At 58.6% G+C, this 16,358-nt stretch overlaps 1 protein-coding gene and 1 non-coding gene across 5 annotated transcripts in view; both read right to left on the minus strand.

The window, feature by feature from the left end:
• The window catches only part of Acsf3 (acyl-CoA synthetase family member 3), a 42,968-nt gene that overhangs the window by 14,547 nt on the left and 12,063 nt on the right, over nucleotides 1-16,358 (minus strand). For all 4 annotated transcript variants that reach the window (XM_047529422.1, XM_047529424.1, XM_047529421.1 and 1 more), the window contains one exon: nucleotides 11,910-12,022. In XM_047529422.1, coding sequence (XP_047385378.1) covers nucleotides 11,910-12,022 — 113 coding nt within the window. The remainder of the gene's footprint in view (nucleotides 1-11,909; nucleotides 12,023-16,358) is intronic.
• Nucleotides 5,413-5,484, minus strand: Trnat-agu (transfer RNA threonine (anticodon AGU)). The gene has a single exon. It is a non-coding gene; the product is annotated as a tRNA-Thr (tRNA).

Here is a 16,358-nt window from a genome sequence, read left to right on the forward strand (position 1 = left end):
GCAGGCGCACTGTTATCCTGGAAGCCCAGCAATGAAAAGCCCAGGGAAAAACAATAAACAGGATAAAGTGGCAGGCTTGAATTCAAGCACATCAGAAATCACACTAAACATAAATGGTCCAAACACACCATTTAAGTGACAGAGCTTGTAGATGGGACCGAGGAAACACATGGCCCAATCACATGCTGTCTACAAGAAATCTGCTTCAAATACAACCACGACGGGATAGAATCATACATACCATGCAAACACAAACCAGAGGAACTAAAATGGCTATGTGAGCACCAGACAAAACAAACTTCATGGCCAAGGACATTTTTAGCAGCACTACATGTTGGTGAAAGGGCCGAGACACCAAGAACACCTAATGACTGCAAATGTGTGCACCAAACAAGGCTTTCAAAATACGTGAAGGAAGAAATTGGGCAAAGACAGACGATGACAGTGGAGAATCCAACACTCCTCACTTAGTCACAGAACAAGTGGTGAGGAAGCCAGCAAGACATGGAGAACGGATCTGTGCCAGCCACCACTTCACCCAACATGAGCACAGCACCCCAAGGAGGCTGGCAGAACGGGTTCCTCTCAGACACTAGATCTGCTGCCAGGAGAAACCACACTCTGGGCCATGGAGACACCTCAACAAACTTAAGAGAAATGAAATCACACCATCCATGTATGCTTTCTGACCACAATGAAATTAAACTAGAAAATCAATAGTGGATGATAGAAAATCCACCAAACATTCAGAAAAGACATAACACATTTTAAATAACCCGTGAGCCAAAAAGGAAGTCTGAAGGAGAATGTCTGGACTGGGTGAAGATGAAAATACAACACATCAAAGTGTGAGGGTGCAGCTAAAGCGGTGCTCAGAGGAAAAGCCACAAAACCAAATGCATCCATCAGTAAATAGGAAAGTTCTCAGATCACCACAAGGAAGAAAAAGAGAAAAACAAGCCAAAATCAAATAGAAGAAGCAATCCAGGGTAAGAACAAATTGGTAAACTTGAAAAGAAAAAAACAATAGGAGGGGAAAACAGTCAGCAGACCTAAAAACTAGTTCTCTGGGAAAAAATCAAATCAATGAAACGGATAAACTTCCACAAGAAAAAAGAAGAGAAGACACAGCACCAGCAAGAGGAGTGAGGGGCACTGCACGCACGGACGCAGTGGGTGAACGGCCAGTTCTTCATCGCACTTCCAAACTCACCCGCGACACAGGTGGTGGGATGTCGTGCCGACACTCCCGCCGGGAGCTTCGCAGCAGAAAGCTCCAGGCCCAGCGTCCCCTGGGGAACCCCCAGACCCAGGGGCAGGAGAGGAGGGCGTGCCCCGTGGTGTGAGGCCAGGCACGGGTCGCGCAGGACCAGAGAGCCACAGGCCCACGCCCACAAACGCCAAAGCCTCGGCCAAGGCTGGCACGAGCCGCCACCAGCCGCCACGCTGGGCTGCAGGCGTGTCGGTGGCCCGATCACAGTGCAGCTGGAGGACTCCCAGCAGAGTCTGGGCTCTGGTGCTGCAGTGCAGGCGCTGCCCAGGTAGGCAGGTGCTGCGGAATGGCCGCTCTCAGCTCCTGAGACCAGGAGAGCAGTGGTACACGCTGTCTGCGCCACACTTCCCGTCTCCACTTGAGGGCACGGTGCTTCCGCCCACTGAAGGACCACGCTGAACACAGGAAGCCACCATGGAAGCCATGGCTCCGTGCCCGCTGCGGCCCCAGCAGCCTCCAGTGGGACGAGGCGTGGCCGCGGAGACTGGGTGGCCCTGAGCTGCACAGGCCTCACTGACTCACACGCTGCGTCTTGGTTCGTGACAAAGTTTAAAAAGCAAAGACGAACACAACTGCATAGAGACGCTTACAGGACCAGGACACAAAGAAAGAAAACGTTTCTGTGCAGCCGAACGACACTCCTGTCCTAGGCGAACCGCTAAAGGATTGGCTAAGTGACAACGGCACAGTAAGCCGAAGTAAGTGACAACGGCACAGTAAGCCGAAGTAAGTGACAACGGCACAGTAAGCCGAAGTAAGTGACAACGGCACAGTAAGCCGAAGCTGACTACAGTAGTTTAACGTCCCGCAGCCTAAGTGCTGGGCAGAGCGCCTCCGGTTCGCAAGCCCCATCCACGTCCGGGCGCGATGAGCCTCTCACGCCACGTGTGCTGCGCCTACTCTGTATTTGGAGGTGCTCAGGGACGCGGCTGCCCACGGCTCTCGGCGCAGTCACACACTGCTCCAGGTTGTGAGCTGGGCAGCCCCGGTGAGGTGGGCTCTCCCTCCCTCTAGGACTTCACTCCACAAGTGTTCAATGACACTTGTCAGAAGGGCGCTCACAGTAGGTGTGCAACAATGTCACGCCTGGGAATCGAGGCTGGTCCAACACCTGGGAGTCGATCGGCTGAGCCACGGCACTGACAGCCTGATCGAGAGCAAGCAACCGAAGCAGAGAGAGCGTCTGAGTGACTTCAACGTCCATTCGTGATCGACAAACCCAGCACGTGGTAAGCAGAAGGAAATCTACTAAAGCCCGTAGCCAACAGCACACTTGATGGAGACGGAGTGCTTTGCATGATATCAGAACAAGATGAGGGTGTCCACTTCCACTGCTCCTGTTCCGTGTGGGGCTGGAAGTGCTGGTCATGGCGAGAAGGCAAGCAAGACAAATGAGAGGCTTGCACAGGGCAAGGCAGGTGGGGTCATCCATGGGAGACCCCCAAGTGGTCTACAAAGACTCCTGAGGCTCACAAGCAACCTGGCAAGTTACTAAAGAACATGAGGCCCACAAACAAATGGACTGGATTTCCATACACTAGCAACAATCAGGAACAAAGAAACGCTCCCCCCTTACCAAAGCTGAAAAAGAAGAGGAGGAGGAGACCAAAGAAGAAACATTCACTCTGTATGACTCTAACAAGACACACGCAGCATCTGTTGGCTGAAGACAACACAAAAGGCAGAGCAGACCCAGGTGGACAGGAAAAAGGCCGCGTCCTTGGACGGGCACCCTCAACTTGGCAACCGTTAACTCCCCTGAGTGACCCACAGAAGTAACGTCATCCCGATCGAGGCTCTGCAAGGGCACCTAGATACAATTCTAAAACTGAAAGGTGCAGTCAAAACGACTCTGAAGAGAAGACTCTCTACGATTTTAAGTCTTACTGTGAAGCCACAGTAGTCGAGACAACATGGTGCTAGCAAAGGAACAGACACACGGATCAGTAAAGGAGATCACACAATCCACATCAAATCATTCAAATTCAGTCTCCATGTTGACGAAGTTGCAAAGACAACTCAGTGAAAGGCTATCTTTTCAATAAATCACAGTTGAAGAACCAGATAACCACACATGGAAAAAGGACCCTCCATTTAAATTTCATAGGTCCAAAAATCCGCTCAACATGCACCACATGCACTGTCCAGTTTGGGTCTGGATGGCCCCCAGCGCTCCTGTGCTGGAGACGCGGTCCCCACATGGCCACGTTCAGAGCCGGGGCTGGAGTGACTGGATCATGACCTTATCAGTGCGCTGACCCACGGATGGACATGCCATCTGATGGGGGTGCTGGGCGGCGAGGGGTGTGGCTGGAGCCAAGTCCTGGAAGGGCGTATCACGTCCCCGGCCCTCTCCTCCCGGTTCACTCCTACTTCGTGGCTGTCCTGAGGTGGGCCGCCTGCTCTGCCGCCTGCTCCCACTACCTTGCCTCAGGCCCACAGTGCGGCCAGCTGACCCTGGGCCTAAACCCCTGAGACCTTGAGCAACACAAACCTTTCCTCCTTTAAGCTGATTTCTTTCAAGCATGGCCACAGCAATGGAAAGCTGGCTAACAGATACGAGTGTAGGAACTATAAACCTTTCAGAGAAAACCTCTTCAGGGCTCAGACCCGACACCAACACTCACTCCATAAGAGAAAAAAAAAGTAGTAGAAGTGATCAAAATTAAAACCTGTCTTAGACAGTAAAAGACCACAGACGGAGAGAATACTGGAAAATCAGTCAACAAAAGACTCTTAGAATCCAACAGTAAGGAAATAAACAATTCAAAATTATCTTAAGCCTATAAATGATGTCATTTTCTTCACGACAAAAACAAGACGTTTTTAATTAAAAAACAAAACAAATGCAAACTCTGGACACAAGGATGTGACGGGCACCTGGCTCAGTGCACGTCTGTGTGAGTAACCTGCACCCTGGAACAGGCAGGTCACTGCAGGAGAAAACCAGCAGTGGGGTGGACAGGAGAGACGGGGACAGACAGGGACCTTTCCTTGCACTAAAGCTGGATCACTGGGTCCCTGGAACACCCAGGTGCCAGAGGCTGGGGTCAGCTGTGCCCAGGACCGGGAGATCACAATGCAGAGGCTCCATGCTATAGGGTGGCTGGTCTGGTCTGCATTTCCAGAGTGAGGCCATCTTCAGGGACTCAGGGGGCAGCCTGGTGGGTCAGGGACCCAGGCTGACACACAGCCTTCCTGTGTGCCCTCCTGTGGTGCCTCTGGGGTCTGTGTAGCGGCTGGGAACAAGCATATGGGCGGAGTCTGTCTCCAGACGGTGTCTGTGGCCTGATGCCAGCCTCGACCATTGCTTTCACAGCTGCACTGGGCTCCGAGGCAGGGCCCACGAGGGAAGATGCCGGAACCCTGCAGGAAGGTCACATGCTAATGAGGAGGCAGCGCCACGATGGGCAAGACCCCCACAGGGGCCCAGGTACCTGCTCCTGCTGCACCCTCCTCAGTGGCTAGGTGGGGCAATGACTGACTCTGCAGGTGTCCTGTCCTGGGTCTTCCCCCTGCCCAGGTGTGGCAGCTGTACACCTCTGACCAGGGTGTTCCAGGGACCCAGCGGCCCCACCCACTGAAGCCCGGGTCACCACCATTTGACCCTCCTCTGGCATCAGCTCAGCACTGTTTTGAGATGGGGTCTGGCTATGTTGCCCAGGCTGCTCTTGAACTCCAGGCTCAAGTGACGTCCCAGCTCAGCTCTGCCACACCCACTGAGGTCAGCTTTCCATGACCCCACCTGTGAGATCACCGCTGTTCGCCTTCCCCTGCCTGGACCGTGATGCTGCATCCGCTCACCCACTGGTGGACACTGAGGCTGATTCGAGCTCGGCTGTGTGGGCAGTGCTTGATGGCGAGCTCCCTGCAGGGGTGCCACGCTCAGGGTGGCCGTCCTCGGGGTGTTGGAGGCTCTACTGCTGCACTAGCCTCGCCTTCCACCAACAGGTGCAAGCCCCATCTTCCTAGCTGTGGTCCTGCCTCTCCAGTAAGAGCCCCTCTAACAGGAGTGAGGACACACACCTTCCCGAGACTGTCATTGGTGTTGATCAGAGATGCTCAACACTGTCCCACACACCTGCTGGCCACCTGAATGTCTTCTTTTGAGAAATGTCTACTCAGGTCTTTTGCCCTTTTGGCAGTCTTGGGGATTGAACCCAGGGCCTTTCGCACACTAGGCAAGTGCTCTACCACTGAGCTATACTGCCAGTCTCTTTGAGACAGGGTCTTGCTAACTTACTGAGGCTGGCCTTGACCTTGCAATCCTCTGGCCTCAGCCTCTGCCTTGCCGGCTTTACTTGCAGTTCAGCTGTCTGAGTCCCCTGTATACGTCAGACACGTGGAGAGAAACACTTCTCCCTTCCACTGTTGGTCTCCACTCTGCTGACTGTTTCCTTGGCTGTGACGCAAATCCATGTTGTTCTTGCTGTTACTGCTGCTTTTGAGAGCTTACTGGAAGGTCCTTGCCCTGACAGGCCAGCGTCATGCAGCATGCCTGTCTTGTCCTTGGAGCTTCAGTTCAAGGTCTTCACTGGAGTCTATAGTCTGCTCCGAGCTGCTTTTGGCACCTGGTGAGGTGAGGGTCTGTGCTTGGCCTTCTGCACATGGCCTCCATGTCCCAGCACTTGCAGGAGACTGTCCTTGCTGCCACATGTCCTTGGCACCTTTCTGAGCACAGCTGGCTGTAAAGGTGTGGGTTTGTCTTTGCTGCACTGGTCTGGTGCAGGCTCCTGAGGGGACTTTTATAGCTCCGTGCACACTTTGAGCACTCTCCCATTTCTGTCATTGGCATTTTGACAGGGACTGCAATGAACTGTAGATCATTTTGGGTAGCACAGACGTTTTAATAGCATGTGCTCTTCAGTCTGTGAACATGCGATCTTTTCCCACTTATTTGTGTCTCCCTCAATTTCTTTCTTTGTCAGGACTGGGGACTGAACCCAGGGTGCTCCATCACTGAGCTGCATTCCAGCCCTTTTTATTTTTATTTTCGAGACACAGCTTCGCCAAGTTGCTGAGGCTGGCCTGGAACTTGCAACCTCCTGCCTCAGCCTCCCAGGCGTGTGCCAGTGTGCTCAGCTTCTTCACCTTCTTATCAATGCTCACAGTTTGTAAGGCAGAGGTCTATTACAGTCTGCATGTGGAGTGTCTCCCACAAGCTCACGTGTTGAAGGCCTGGTTCCCAGTGCAGCAATGTCCAGAGGGGGGCCCTCGGGATGTGACTGGATCATAAGGGCCCTGACCTCATCAGGGGATCTGCTGATCAGTGAATGCACTAGGAGAGGTGGGGATGGTTGGAGGAGGTCACTGGGGTCGGTCCTTGGGACTACATCTTCTCCCTGGCCCTTCCTCCCTCTCTTTCTGCTTCCTGGCTGCCATAAGCTGAGCAGATTTCCTTCTCCATGTCCTTCCACCGTGATGTTCTGCCTCCTCTTGGACTCAGAGCAATGGAGTTGGCTGACCACGGGCTGCACTCTCTGGACCCAGGAAATGTTCATATCAGGTATTTTGGTCACAGTGCTGAACAGCTAACACAAGGTCTTTCACTTTGATTAAATTTGTTCTAAAGTACTTTATTGTTTTTGGTGACTATTATGAATGGGGCTGCTTCCCTGATTTCTTCTTTGGGAGTTTGCTAATGGAGTGCTGAAATGCTACTTATGCTCATGTGTTGACTTTGTGCCTTGCAATTCTGTTGAATGTTCATTAGATCCCAGTTACTTTCCATGGAGCATGTAGGGGTTTCTACATAATAAGTTCATGTCATCTGCAAATGGATATTTTCCCTCTCTCCTTTATGATTCCGATGGCTTTTATTTCTTTCTCTTGCCTAACTGCTCCAGCTGGATTTTCCATTGCTTTGTTGAACAGAAGTGGCAAACATGGGCATCCTTGTCTTGTAGATCTTAAGAGAAGGGCTTTTACTGTCTCCGATCAGCATGTGAGCTGTGGGTCTGCCACATATGGCTGTTATCATGTTGAGTTATGTCCGTTCTATACCGATTTGTTTAAGATTTTTATCATGAAGGGAGGTTAAATTTTGCCAAATGCTTTTTCCTGCATCCATTGCAACTATTAAAAGAAAAAGTACAGAATGGACAAATACATACAGACATAAAAGAGAAACTATTTGTTTGGGGCCAAGGCTGAGGGAAGAGGCGCGTGAGGGTGAGGTGAGGAATGATTTTCAGTGGTCATGGAGCTTCTTGGGTAGTGAGATGACCACCCAGTCAGTGGTGGTCTGTGCACAACTGTAGTCCATGGAAGCCACTGGATTACACAGTCTGCATGGGTGCAGTCCACGGTGTGTGACTATGACTCAATAAATAGCTTTTCTAAAAAAGAGAAAAGACACAGGGCCAGTAATAATCTACATGCTTTGGTGTCCTGCAGGGCCAGGAAGAGTACCCTGGGCTCCTGGAGGGAATGGCCAGGGCTGGAGGTGGCTGCTCAGGACCAGGGCACCAGGGTGGAGGGCTGAGGGAACGGTGAAAGGCCACGGCGGGGGACCTCAGAAAGCCCTGGGTTCCCCCGACATCCCTTTAAAGGGCATGTGGGAATGCACGCCCTGTGCGCGGGGGAGAGGGGCACCAAGAAGCTAACCCGCAGACGCTCAGCCAGCCCGGTGGCCAGTGACACATCCTGATGACGTGACGGGGCTAGGTCATCTCCTACTCGGCCCTTCACAGAGGGGCGAGGCCTGGCACCCCATGAGGAGGCAGGCTGCCCCCCAAGGGTCCGCCTGTGTGGGACGCCCTGCCTGGTCCCAACCCAGCCCCTGCAGGTCTGGGCAGCGGTCGGCGGCACAGTGACAGGCAGCAGTGATGGGGGCGCGGAAGGGAAGCGGGGAGCTAGCGGGCGGCGGGTGACAACGCAGCAGCCTGCGGGCCAGAGGACGGCCCGGCTCGGAAGCCTGGCTCGCGGCCACCAGAAAACTGGCGTGTTTGGGGGACGTGAGGAGAAGCAGCCGCCGGCCCGACCCAGCCCACCCGCGCCCGGGTCCCAGCCTCAGCAGAGCCGCCGGCAGAGGCCTGGTGCCGAGGGGCAGCACACACAGCTGTGCGGCCTCCACCTGCCATGGGCCCCACCGCCACTGGCTGCGTCTGGCTCTCGGGTAAGTGAGCAGTTGGAAAAAATAAAACACACGACTAAGGAGACCACACCTGGCGCGCCGGCTGGCGCAGGAGCCAGGCCTCAGCCAGCAAAGGGAGCCAGGCCCTCCCGCGCGGCAGGGGAGCCACGGAGCCACGAGGGTGAACTGCGTCAGGGGAGCCGCAGCCCAGGAGGGAGGGGACAGCTGCCACTTCCTCCAGCACCTGACCTCGCTCCAGAGCTGCACAGCTTGGGACGCCTGGGTCACAGAGCATCAGACACACAGCCACGGCCAGGGGCAACCAGGCTCCAGGACAAGACTGGACACGGGCAGCCGTGGGGGCCTGGTATGCTGCAGGCGTCCTCACTGACCCGGCTGCTTCTCCTGAGGGACCCAGAGCCCACTCCTCTTGCTTCACACATGGTGGTGTGCAGCAGGCTGCGTTCACGACGAGGACTTGGCATGTGGCTGGCACCTGCACCCAACGCCACTACCCCGAGTGCCCAGGCAGTCACAAGAGCTGCCTGCGGGAGGATCCATGAGGGGCCGCACACGAGGGGCCCCAATTGAAGACAGGCAGCCAGGCGTGGGCGCGCCAGGCACCAGTAGCCTGCGGAGCGGGCCGAGCTGCGGCTCTCCTCGAGTGCTGGCCCCAGGCACCTCACACCAAGGGAGGACGTGACCGCCAGATGACACTCGTCCTGTCAAGCTGTGCCCTCCTGATGGACGCCACACAGACCCAGGGCTGCTGACACTCCAGGTGTCAGAACGGGGGCTGCCCAGTTCCCCGACGTGCTCTGTGAGGCAGACCCCACCTCTGCTGCACCCCAGGTGCCGCAGGTCAGGACAGTGCACACACACACCGTTTCCCAGAGGCCTCTGTCACCGGCCAGGTCAGGACAGAGGGGCAGGGGTCAGCAGGGCCCGGCATCCTAGGAAGAGCCCTGGGGCCTGAGCACAAAGACCCATGTAGCCGATGCCCACCACAGCCCACTCACAAAGGCAGTGGCCTCCAAAGGGTGGAGTCGGGCCGAGGACACCCCACAGGCGGGCATCCCCCATGGGCCCCCCATTGTCCATCATCCTATTTGTGGACCTGGCAGCCACAGGCCACCTGCTCATGGCTGCTGCCTGCCTGCAGCAGCTCCACAGGCCTCTCTCCCTGCTGTTCCCACGGAGGCGGGGTGCAGTGGGCACTGCCTGTCACAGCGAAGAGCGAGCAGAACCCCTGAACGGCAAATTTGTGTTCTTGGAGACTCACCTTGTGAGCAAACGCTTTAGGATCTTCAGTCAGATGTGAAAATGCACAGCTCAAGATCAGAGAACACGCAGGTACTGTGCACACACACAAAAGAAGCCCGAGCCCTTGTCACTTGACCCCAGCCCAGGCTCCCCATGGCTCCGTGCTGCCCACCAGCGAGGCGAGGAGGACACAGCCCCCAGCAGAGGCCCGGCCGGGACAGACGGCAGGGCACACCCAGGAGGACTTTCCGCTGACATGTGAGGCACTACCCTGCCGTTCAGGGGCCACGACCCAGAGTGGCGAGGCAAACTCAGAGCCTTCCTCAGACAGCCAGAGGCAGCCAAGCCCCCAGGACCAGCCTCAGAGGAGAGGCCTGGGGTGAGGCCAGAGGCAACACAAGCTCCCCAGGCAAAGTGCATAAGTCCTGCTGGCACAGATCCAGCATCACAGCCAAGCAAGGGGGAGCCCTGGCCTGGGTGTGGTGGGCAAGGGCAGCATGTCCGGCTGGGTAAGGAGGCGGGCGAGAGGGGCAGGCGTGCCTTCCTGCGGGGCAGAGGAGACCTCAGCCTGGGCAGCGCCCCCCTCACCACTCTGGCTCCCGGGCACCTGCTGCGTCGCTGTGGCAGGAACCCCGCGGCAGCTCGGACCCTGTGTCTCCTGTTGGCAAGGAGGAGACGGCCATCTGGTTGTGCTCCCCATGAAGGGCTCAGCCTCCGCAGAGGTGACGCTGACCCAGAATATTCTAGCACATGCTGCCTCTGATGGCGACCTGCCCTCAGTGTCTGCTCAGCTCCATCGCATCGGTGCACCCTGTTCCCTCAGGCCTGTCTGTGTGACCTCTGGTTGCCCAGCTGCCCTAGGGCAGGGCCAGTTCCTCCCTGCCTGCAGCATGCCTGACGGGAGAGCCCCCCAGGACAAGTGAGAAGTGCTGCTGAGCCTGGGAGCAGCTCCCACCAGGCCGCAGCTGCACAGCAGCGATTCCACGTAGGTCAGAGGTGCTCCTGCCCTCGCCCCTCCCCTTCCTTTGGGGTGTGTGCGCGACTTCCTGTCCCTGAGGCTGAGCCCGCCACTGAGCACACCTGGGAGGCAGGATGGCTCAGGCCGTGCCTACCTACCTCACCTCCACTGCCCCCCTGGGACCTTCATGATGGGTGTGCCCTGAGCCAGGGTCCAAGTCAAGCCCCTTGCTGCAGGGAGCTGGACCAGCCACGGGTGACAGGGGACCTGGGTGTGAGCAGTGTCAGGCAAGGCGGGCACTGGTGAATATGGACACTAAAATCCAGGCATGGCCAACAGCCCGGTTCAGCACGGCAGAGGCCCAGCAGAGGGCAGTCAGGCAGAGATGGTCAAGGGCTGGGGACTTAAGTTGGCCCAAGGCGGCAGGGCTCCAACCTGAGCCAGAAGGCAGGCAGCACAGAGCAGCAGGAACAGGGTGGGTTTCAGGACTAGGGGAGACCGTGGGGTCCAGGAGCCTCTGAAACGCTAGGAGGGAGACGGTAGAGGATAAGAGCTCAGCGAGGCACACAGGCAGCCCCAGGCCAGGCGAGAGGCACCACTGACCCTCTGGTCTTCCTGAGGTCTCACCCACTCGCCAGAGAGCACACCAGTGACCATCTCCAGCAAGCTCGGGAACCTGAGGTGTGGCCGCACCCAGGAGGACATGCTGCAGCACCAGGGCCAGGCCCACAGGCACCTGCCCGCTGCCCCTGCAGGTGTATGATCACACAGAGCTGGAGGCTGCCAGACAGGGCGCGGGTCAGAGTGCGCCACACCCAGCCCCGTCACCAGCTGAAGTTCCACGTCCTGTGGATCCCCAGCTTTTCCTGATCCGAGGTCCCTTACGATGGGTGGGTTTTTAGCTCTGAGACCCTTGCTGAAATGAGACCACAGCCCTCCCCAGTTACCCTGCCAACTGCGGAGTGAGCCTCAAGTTCAGTCACCCTCACGTGGCACAAAGGGTGCCCAGTCTGTGGGGCTCTGGGATAGTGACAGTCCCCACCAGGTCCACCTTCCTGACAGGTCCCTGTGCTGTCCTGGGCTCCTTAGCAAGGTCATGATGACCCCGTGGGGCCACCAGGAGCCTCGGAAGCAGACAGGTTGAGCTCCTGGGAGCAGGGTACGCCTGGGTCAGCTCTCCTGTCCACTGTCCTGGAAGCGGCCAGAGGAGGCCGCGAGCAAGGCCCACCGACACAGCCAGCGAGCTCAGTGACGGCAGGCAGCGCCTCCGTCGTCAGGGCGCACCCCCACGGGAAGGGGGCCTCTGCGCCTGCAGAACCAGCGGGCCAGCCCGGCACTACCTTCGTTCCCCTCTCGTCTCCCTCCGCATGGATGGCGTAGGGGCAGCCCTCCTTCTGCAGACCTTCCGAGATGATGCGCACCTCCACTCCTGGCAGCGGGGTCCCCACGGAGCCTACGGAGAGGAGAAACAGGCAGGAGGAGGCAGGAGGTCCCGGAAGAGGGAATGCACGCTTGCGGGGCTGCCAGACAGGCTTCATGTGCACAGGGCCCTGGGGAGCCCGTGCTGGGAGGGACGTGCCATGCTCGAGACCCTGAGGGTCGAGAGCACGAGGCTCCAGTGGGGCGTCCAAGTGGCCATGGCAGATCCTTTACACCTGCCCAGCCAGGGAGTGCTGGTCCCTGAGCTGGATGTGCAGGTGTTGTGGTGACGAGGGGACAGGTGTGGGCCAGGGACCAGCGACAGCAGGACCAGCTGGCATCCCTGAGGAGCACAGGAGGCAGGCGCGGGCTTGCTCAGGGTCGCCTGTGGTCAAAGACCACTTCCCACCTGCACAGGAGAGGCGAATCCAGCTGCAGGGATGCCAGGCCTGAGGCCCCAGGAGCTCCTGGGGTCCCCGCACCCCACCAGCACAGGAAGGTGCTCAACGGCGTCTCTACTGCCAGTTGGGCCCAGGTAGATGAGTGAAGGCCAGCCTTCGAGTCACCCTGACCCACGTGTGCCAGTGCTGGCACGTGGCAGGAAGCAGAGAAGGGCAGCTGAGCTATGGCACGGCACCTGGGGTGTGAGGCCACTGCCCGACTCCCGTGCTGAGCTCACTGAGTGGCCTAGGGCCTTTATCTTCACTGCCAGAATCAGCAGGCTCTGCCATAGGATGCAGAGCCCCAGGATGGCCACTCGAGGGCCTCCCAGGGTCCCGGGTCCGACTCCTGGCAAGGTCTGTTCACACTGGCCTTGTTCTGGGAAAAGCGAGGGGTCCCTCCCAGCAGTCCATGCACAGCCCTGCTACAGAGGGCAAGGAGCCCTGTGCCAAGAGGGCGTGACCTCCAGGTCAGTAACCTCATGGAGGCCCTCTTCAGAGCCAAGGGCACCTCTTGTCCTCTGGACTACCCAGGTCCTGCTGCTTCTGAGCATCACGTTGGCCAGGACAAGGAGCTGCAGTGAGCACTGACCACTGGAGGCACTGCTGCAGCCTCCCCGGCTGCACTCCACAGTTCCTGCTCCTTGGTGCTGCAGTCTCTGCCACGCAAGTGTGTCTATCAAGCCCAGAGCAAGAGGCTTGCGGGCGGAAGCAGCAGAAGCAGCGCAGAGAGCAGTGGCCAGCTCTCCACAGGTCTGGCCTGTGGCGGGAACCCTCTGTGCATATCTGCAGGGTGGTCCTGGCCGCTGGAGCAGGCTTGCGGGCGGCCAGCCAACTCTGAGGAATCCCAACCCCTCCGCTGACAGTCATGCCAGAGCTGGTCAGATGGGACTTGCCCAAGGCCCTGCCGGGCAGGAGCTCTGTGGCCTCAGCAGGCCAAAGCCACTGAGACCAGGGCAAAGGATGGGGAGCTGACTATCAAAAGGACACGGGTAGAGAGTACTTCCCCGTCCAACGCCCAACACCTCCTGGGGAGGGGAGGACCGTGCCTCCAACACATGCCATCACCCCTGCACCGTCCTTTTCCTGACTTTTAGTCACATAGGCGTAAGAAAGAAACCTGAAATCACAAAGGGGCAATGCAGCCCACTCCCACGGGCACCAGCTCTGGGTCCCCTCCTCTCTGGAGAAGCCCCTCTGTCTGTTCGCTTGTCTGGCTCCTGTTTCTTAAATAAAATTTACTTTCTATTCTCGCCTCAGCATTTCTGGGGTGTTCAACACTGGAGGAACGAGGGCCCCAGATCGGGTGATACCCCATCCTGGTGTCACCATCATTTACCAGGGATCAGCTCAGGGTCACGCACAGGCCACTCTGATCTCTTTTCCTCCTTTTTTTTGGTGCTGGAGATGGACCCCAGGGGTGCTCTCCACTGAGTTGCACCCAGCCCTCTATCTTGAGACAAAGTCTTGCTAAGTTGCTTGGGTTGGCCTCACACTGGCCATCCTCCTGCCTCAGCCTCGAGTTGCTGATTTCTAGCCTGGGCCACCAGCCTGGCTCGACTCTCCTTCCCTCTGAGCACCTGTCTCAGCAGTGGTGCGACACCTCAGGCCCAAGCCCTCTCAGGACAGCACTGCCTCCTGAGATGTGCGCCTGGGCTCCAAGCCCAGCAGGCCAGAGGCTGTGCTCTCAGGGTCCAAGAGCGCGAGGAGCTGTGACCATGGGGCCAGTGGCTTGACCAGAACCTGGCCCCAGGGCTGCCCTCAGGGAAGAACGGATGAGGCCACCCACACATGCCTAACTGTTGGCAGGGGCTGAGGCTCTGGGAGGTGTCTGTCACCTGCAAGAAGCAGGGCAGAGACAGGCCCAGGGAGCGCTGGGAGCAGCCGTCTGTGCCAGGTGCCCATGGCCGCACTCTGGACAACGGGATGGTGGCGCCATCGCTGGCCTGGAGCCTGCTCTTCAGGATGGTCATCAGCTCCCCCAGCACCTCCCATCAGCTTTCAGTCTCCAGCCTGGGGTTTAGGCACATGCTGCCTCTGCAGGCCAGGGTCCCATGAGAGGGGACGCAGGCGGAGAGGGCTGGAGCTCCTGTCCAGGGGCAGAGCTGTGCAGGGTGGTCAGGAGGGTGGTCAGGAGGGTGGTCAGGCCCATCTCCCCTCACTGCAGACCAAGGAGGTGGGAGCTGGAGCCAGACACAGGGACACGGGCCCGTGGCCGCTCCTCTCTCATTTGGGGGGCTGCCTTTGCCCCCCGTGCCCGTCAGGTTCCAGAGAGCTTGGAGTGAATTCTGGTGGTGGTTCTGGCACAGCCCACTGCGGGAATAATGCCGAGGCTCCACAGACAGGAGGGAAGCGGCCCGGGGAGGCAGCCACGGGGTGGGGTGGGAGGCACGAACACAGGTCTGGAGTCTTGGCTGAGACCAGCCCTCTGGCCTGACGTCAGCGAGCAGCCCCTCCACCACCCCTCCCCAGGGCTGCTCAGGAGACGGCTCTAGACGTGGGGCAGTGTCCCCAACTTGATGTCGGGGTGGCTGGAACACTGCTCCCAGCCAGGGAGCACCGTGCGGGCGGCATGGCGGGGGAGTGGCTCTCATGGGCTGAGGGGGCTGCACGCAGTCGCTCAGGGCACAAGCGCTTCTGCATCCCAGCTTCTCCCTCAGCTCAGCCCTGAGCGTCAGTGTACCTGGACCCCCTCTGCCCGGCGGCACGAGCCCAGATGCCCTCCTCACTCCTCCTGGGCGTCCACACAGCCCCGGCTTCTGTCCTGCACTCAACGCCCTCTGCTGGGGCCAGTCCCTGCGAGGCCTCTGCCAGCCCCTCCCCTCCCTGGACAGGAGCTCCACAGCACCAGCTCCTTCACTGAGGCCGGGGGCGGCTGTCCTCCCACTGCACTGCAGCATGGCACTGTCTGCCGAAGGCCTGGGTCCATGTCCTCTTACAATAGGGGCCCTGCGGCTGGGGAGGTCCCCGGCCTCGGTGCTGAGTGTGCACGGCGGCCACCCACAGAGCGCTGCTTCCAGGAGAGGAGGGGCCTGAGCTGGCGCCCGCCCTCCCCTCCCGCGGGTGCCCCAGCTCACTGGGGCTCCGGCCTGTGGTTGCCTGGGTTTCAGGCTGTGAGAAACGGCACTGGAGTTCCAGTGATAGGAGGACAGAGGCCGTCATTCCAGGAGGACGTCACACTGACCGAAAAGGACGTGAGGGGCTAGGGCGCCTCAGGACTCGGGTCCAGTTTCCACCCATCCTACCTCTGCAGACCGCACTGGCGCAGGGCAAGGCTGGCACAGACCAGGCTGTGCCACACAGCAGTGCCATGGGCATGTGGTGAGCTGGCCCGGCTGCTGGCCACCTGTGCCCACGTGTCTTCCAGGGTTCGATGTGAGATCAGCTCCCACTGCTCACACTGCCTCCCTTTCACACCAGGCTGGCTCACTGCCATTTCCTGCCTGCCAACAACTCCCCCGCTGTGGCCAGAGCCCCGCCATGCTGCTCAGATGCCCGACAGCAGCCTGCCTGCACCCTGGACAGAGCCCAGATGGCCAAGTGGCTCCCAGGCCCTGCAAGGGGCCCCATGCTCACTGTCCTCAGCCTCTGCCCACCCAGCACACAGACCTCCAGTGCCTTGCTCACACCTGCTCAGTGCCTGTGGCCCCACTGTCCCCTCTCTGGTTGGAGACCTGGACCAGCCGCTGATTTCCCTGGTCCCTGGGCAATCGGGGCCACCAAACAGCACTGAAAGTCAGAGAAACCAAGAGCAAGACACTGAGAGGGACAGAGAGGGACGGCTGGCTCCAAGACCCCACAAATCCTCAAAGTGACATGCGGCAATGCTTGAGGCCACCAGTCACCAGAGAAGACCCAGTGCCCAGGACGTGGCGGGGTGGGGTGGGTGCACAGCAGTGTCCAGCAGCCCTGTGTTCACAACATCGTGGT

Source organism: Sciurus carolinensis, chromosome 16 (assembly GCF_902686445.1).
Source record: "Sciurus carolinensis chromosome 16, mSciCar1.2, whole genome shotgun sequence".
In the NCBI taxonomy this organism is placed as follows: Eukaryota; Metazoa; Chordata; class Mammalia; order Rodentia; family Sciuridae; genus Sciurus; species Sciurus carolinensis.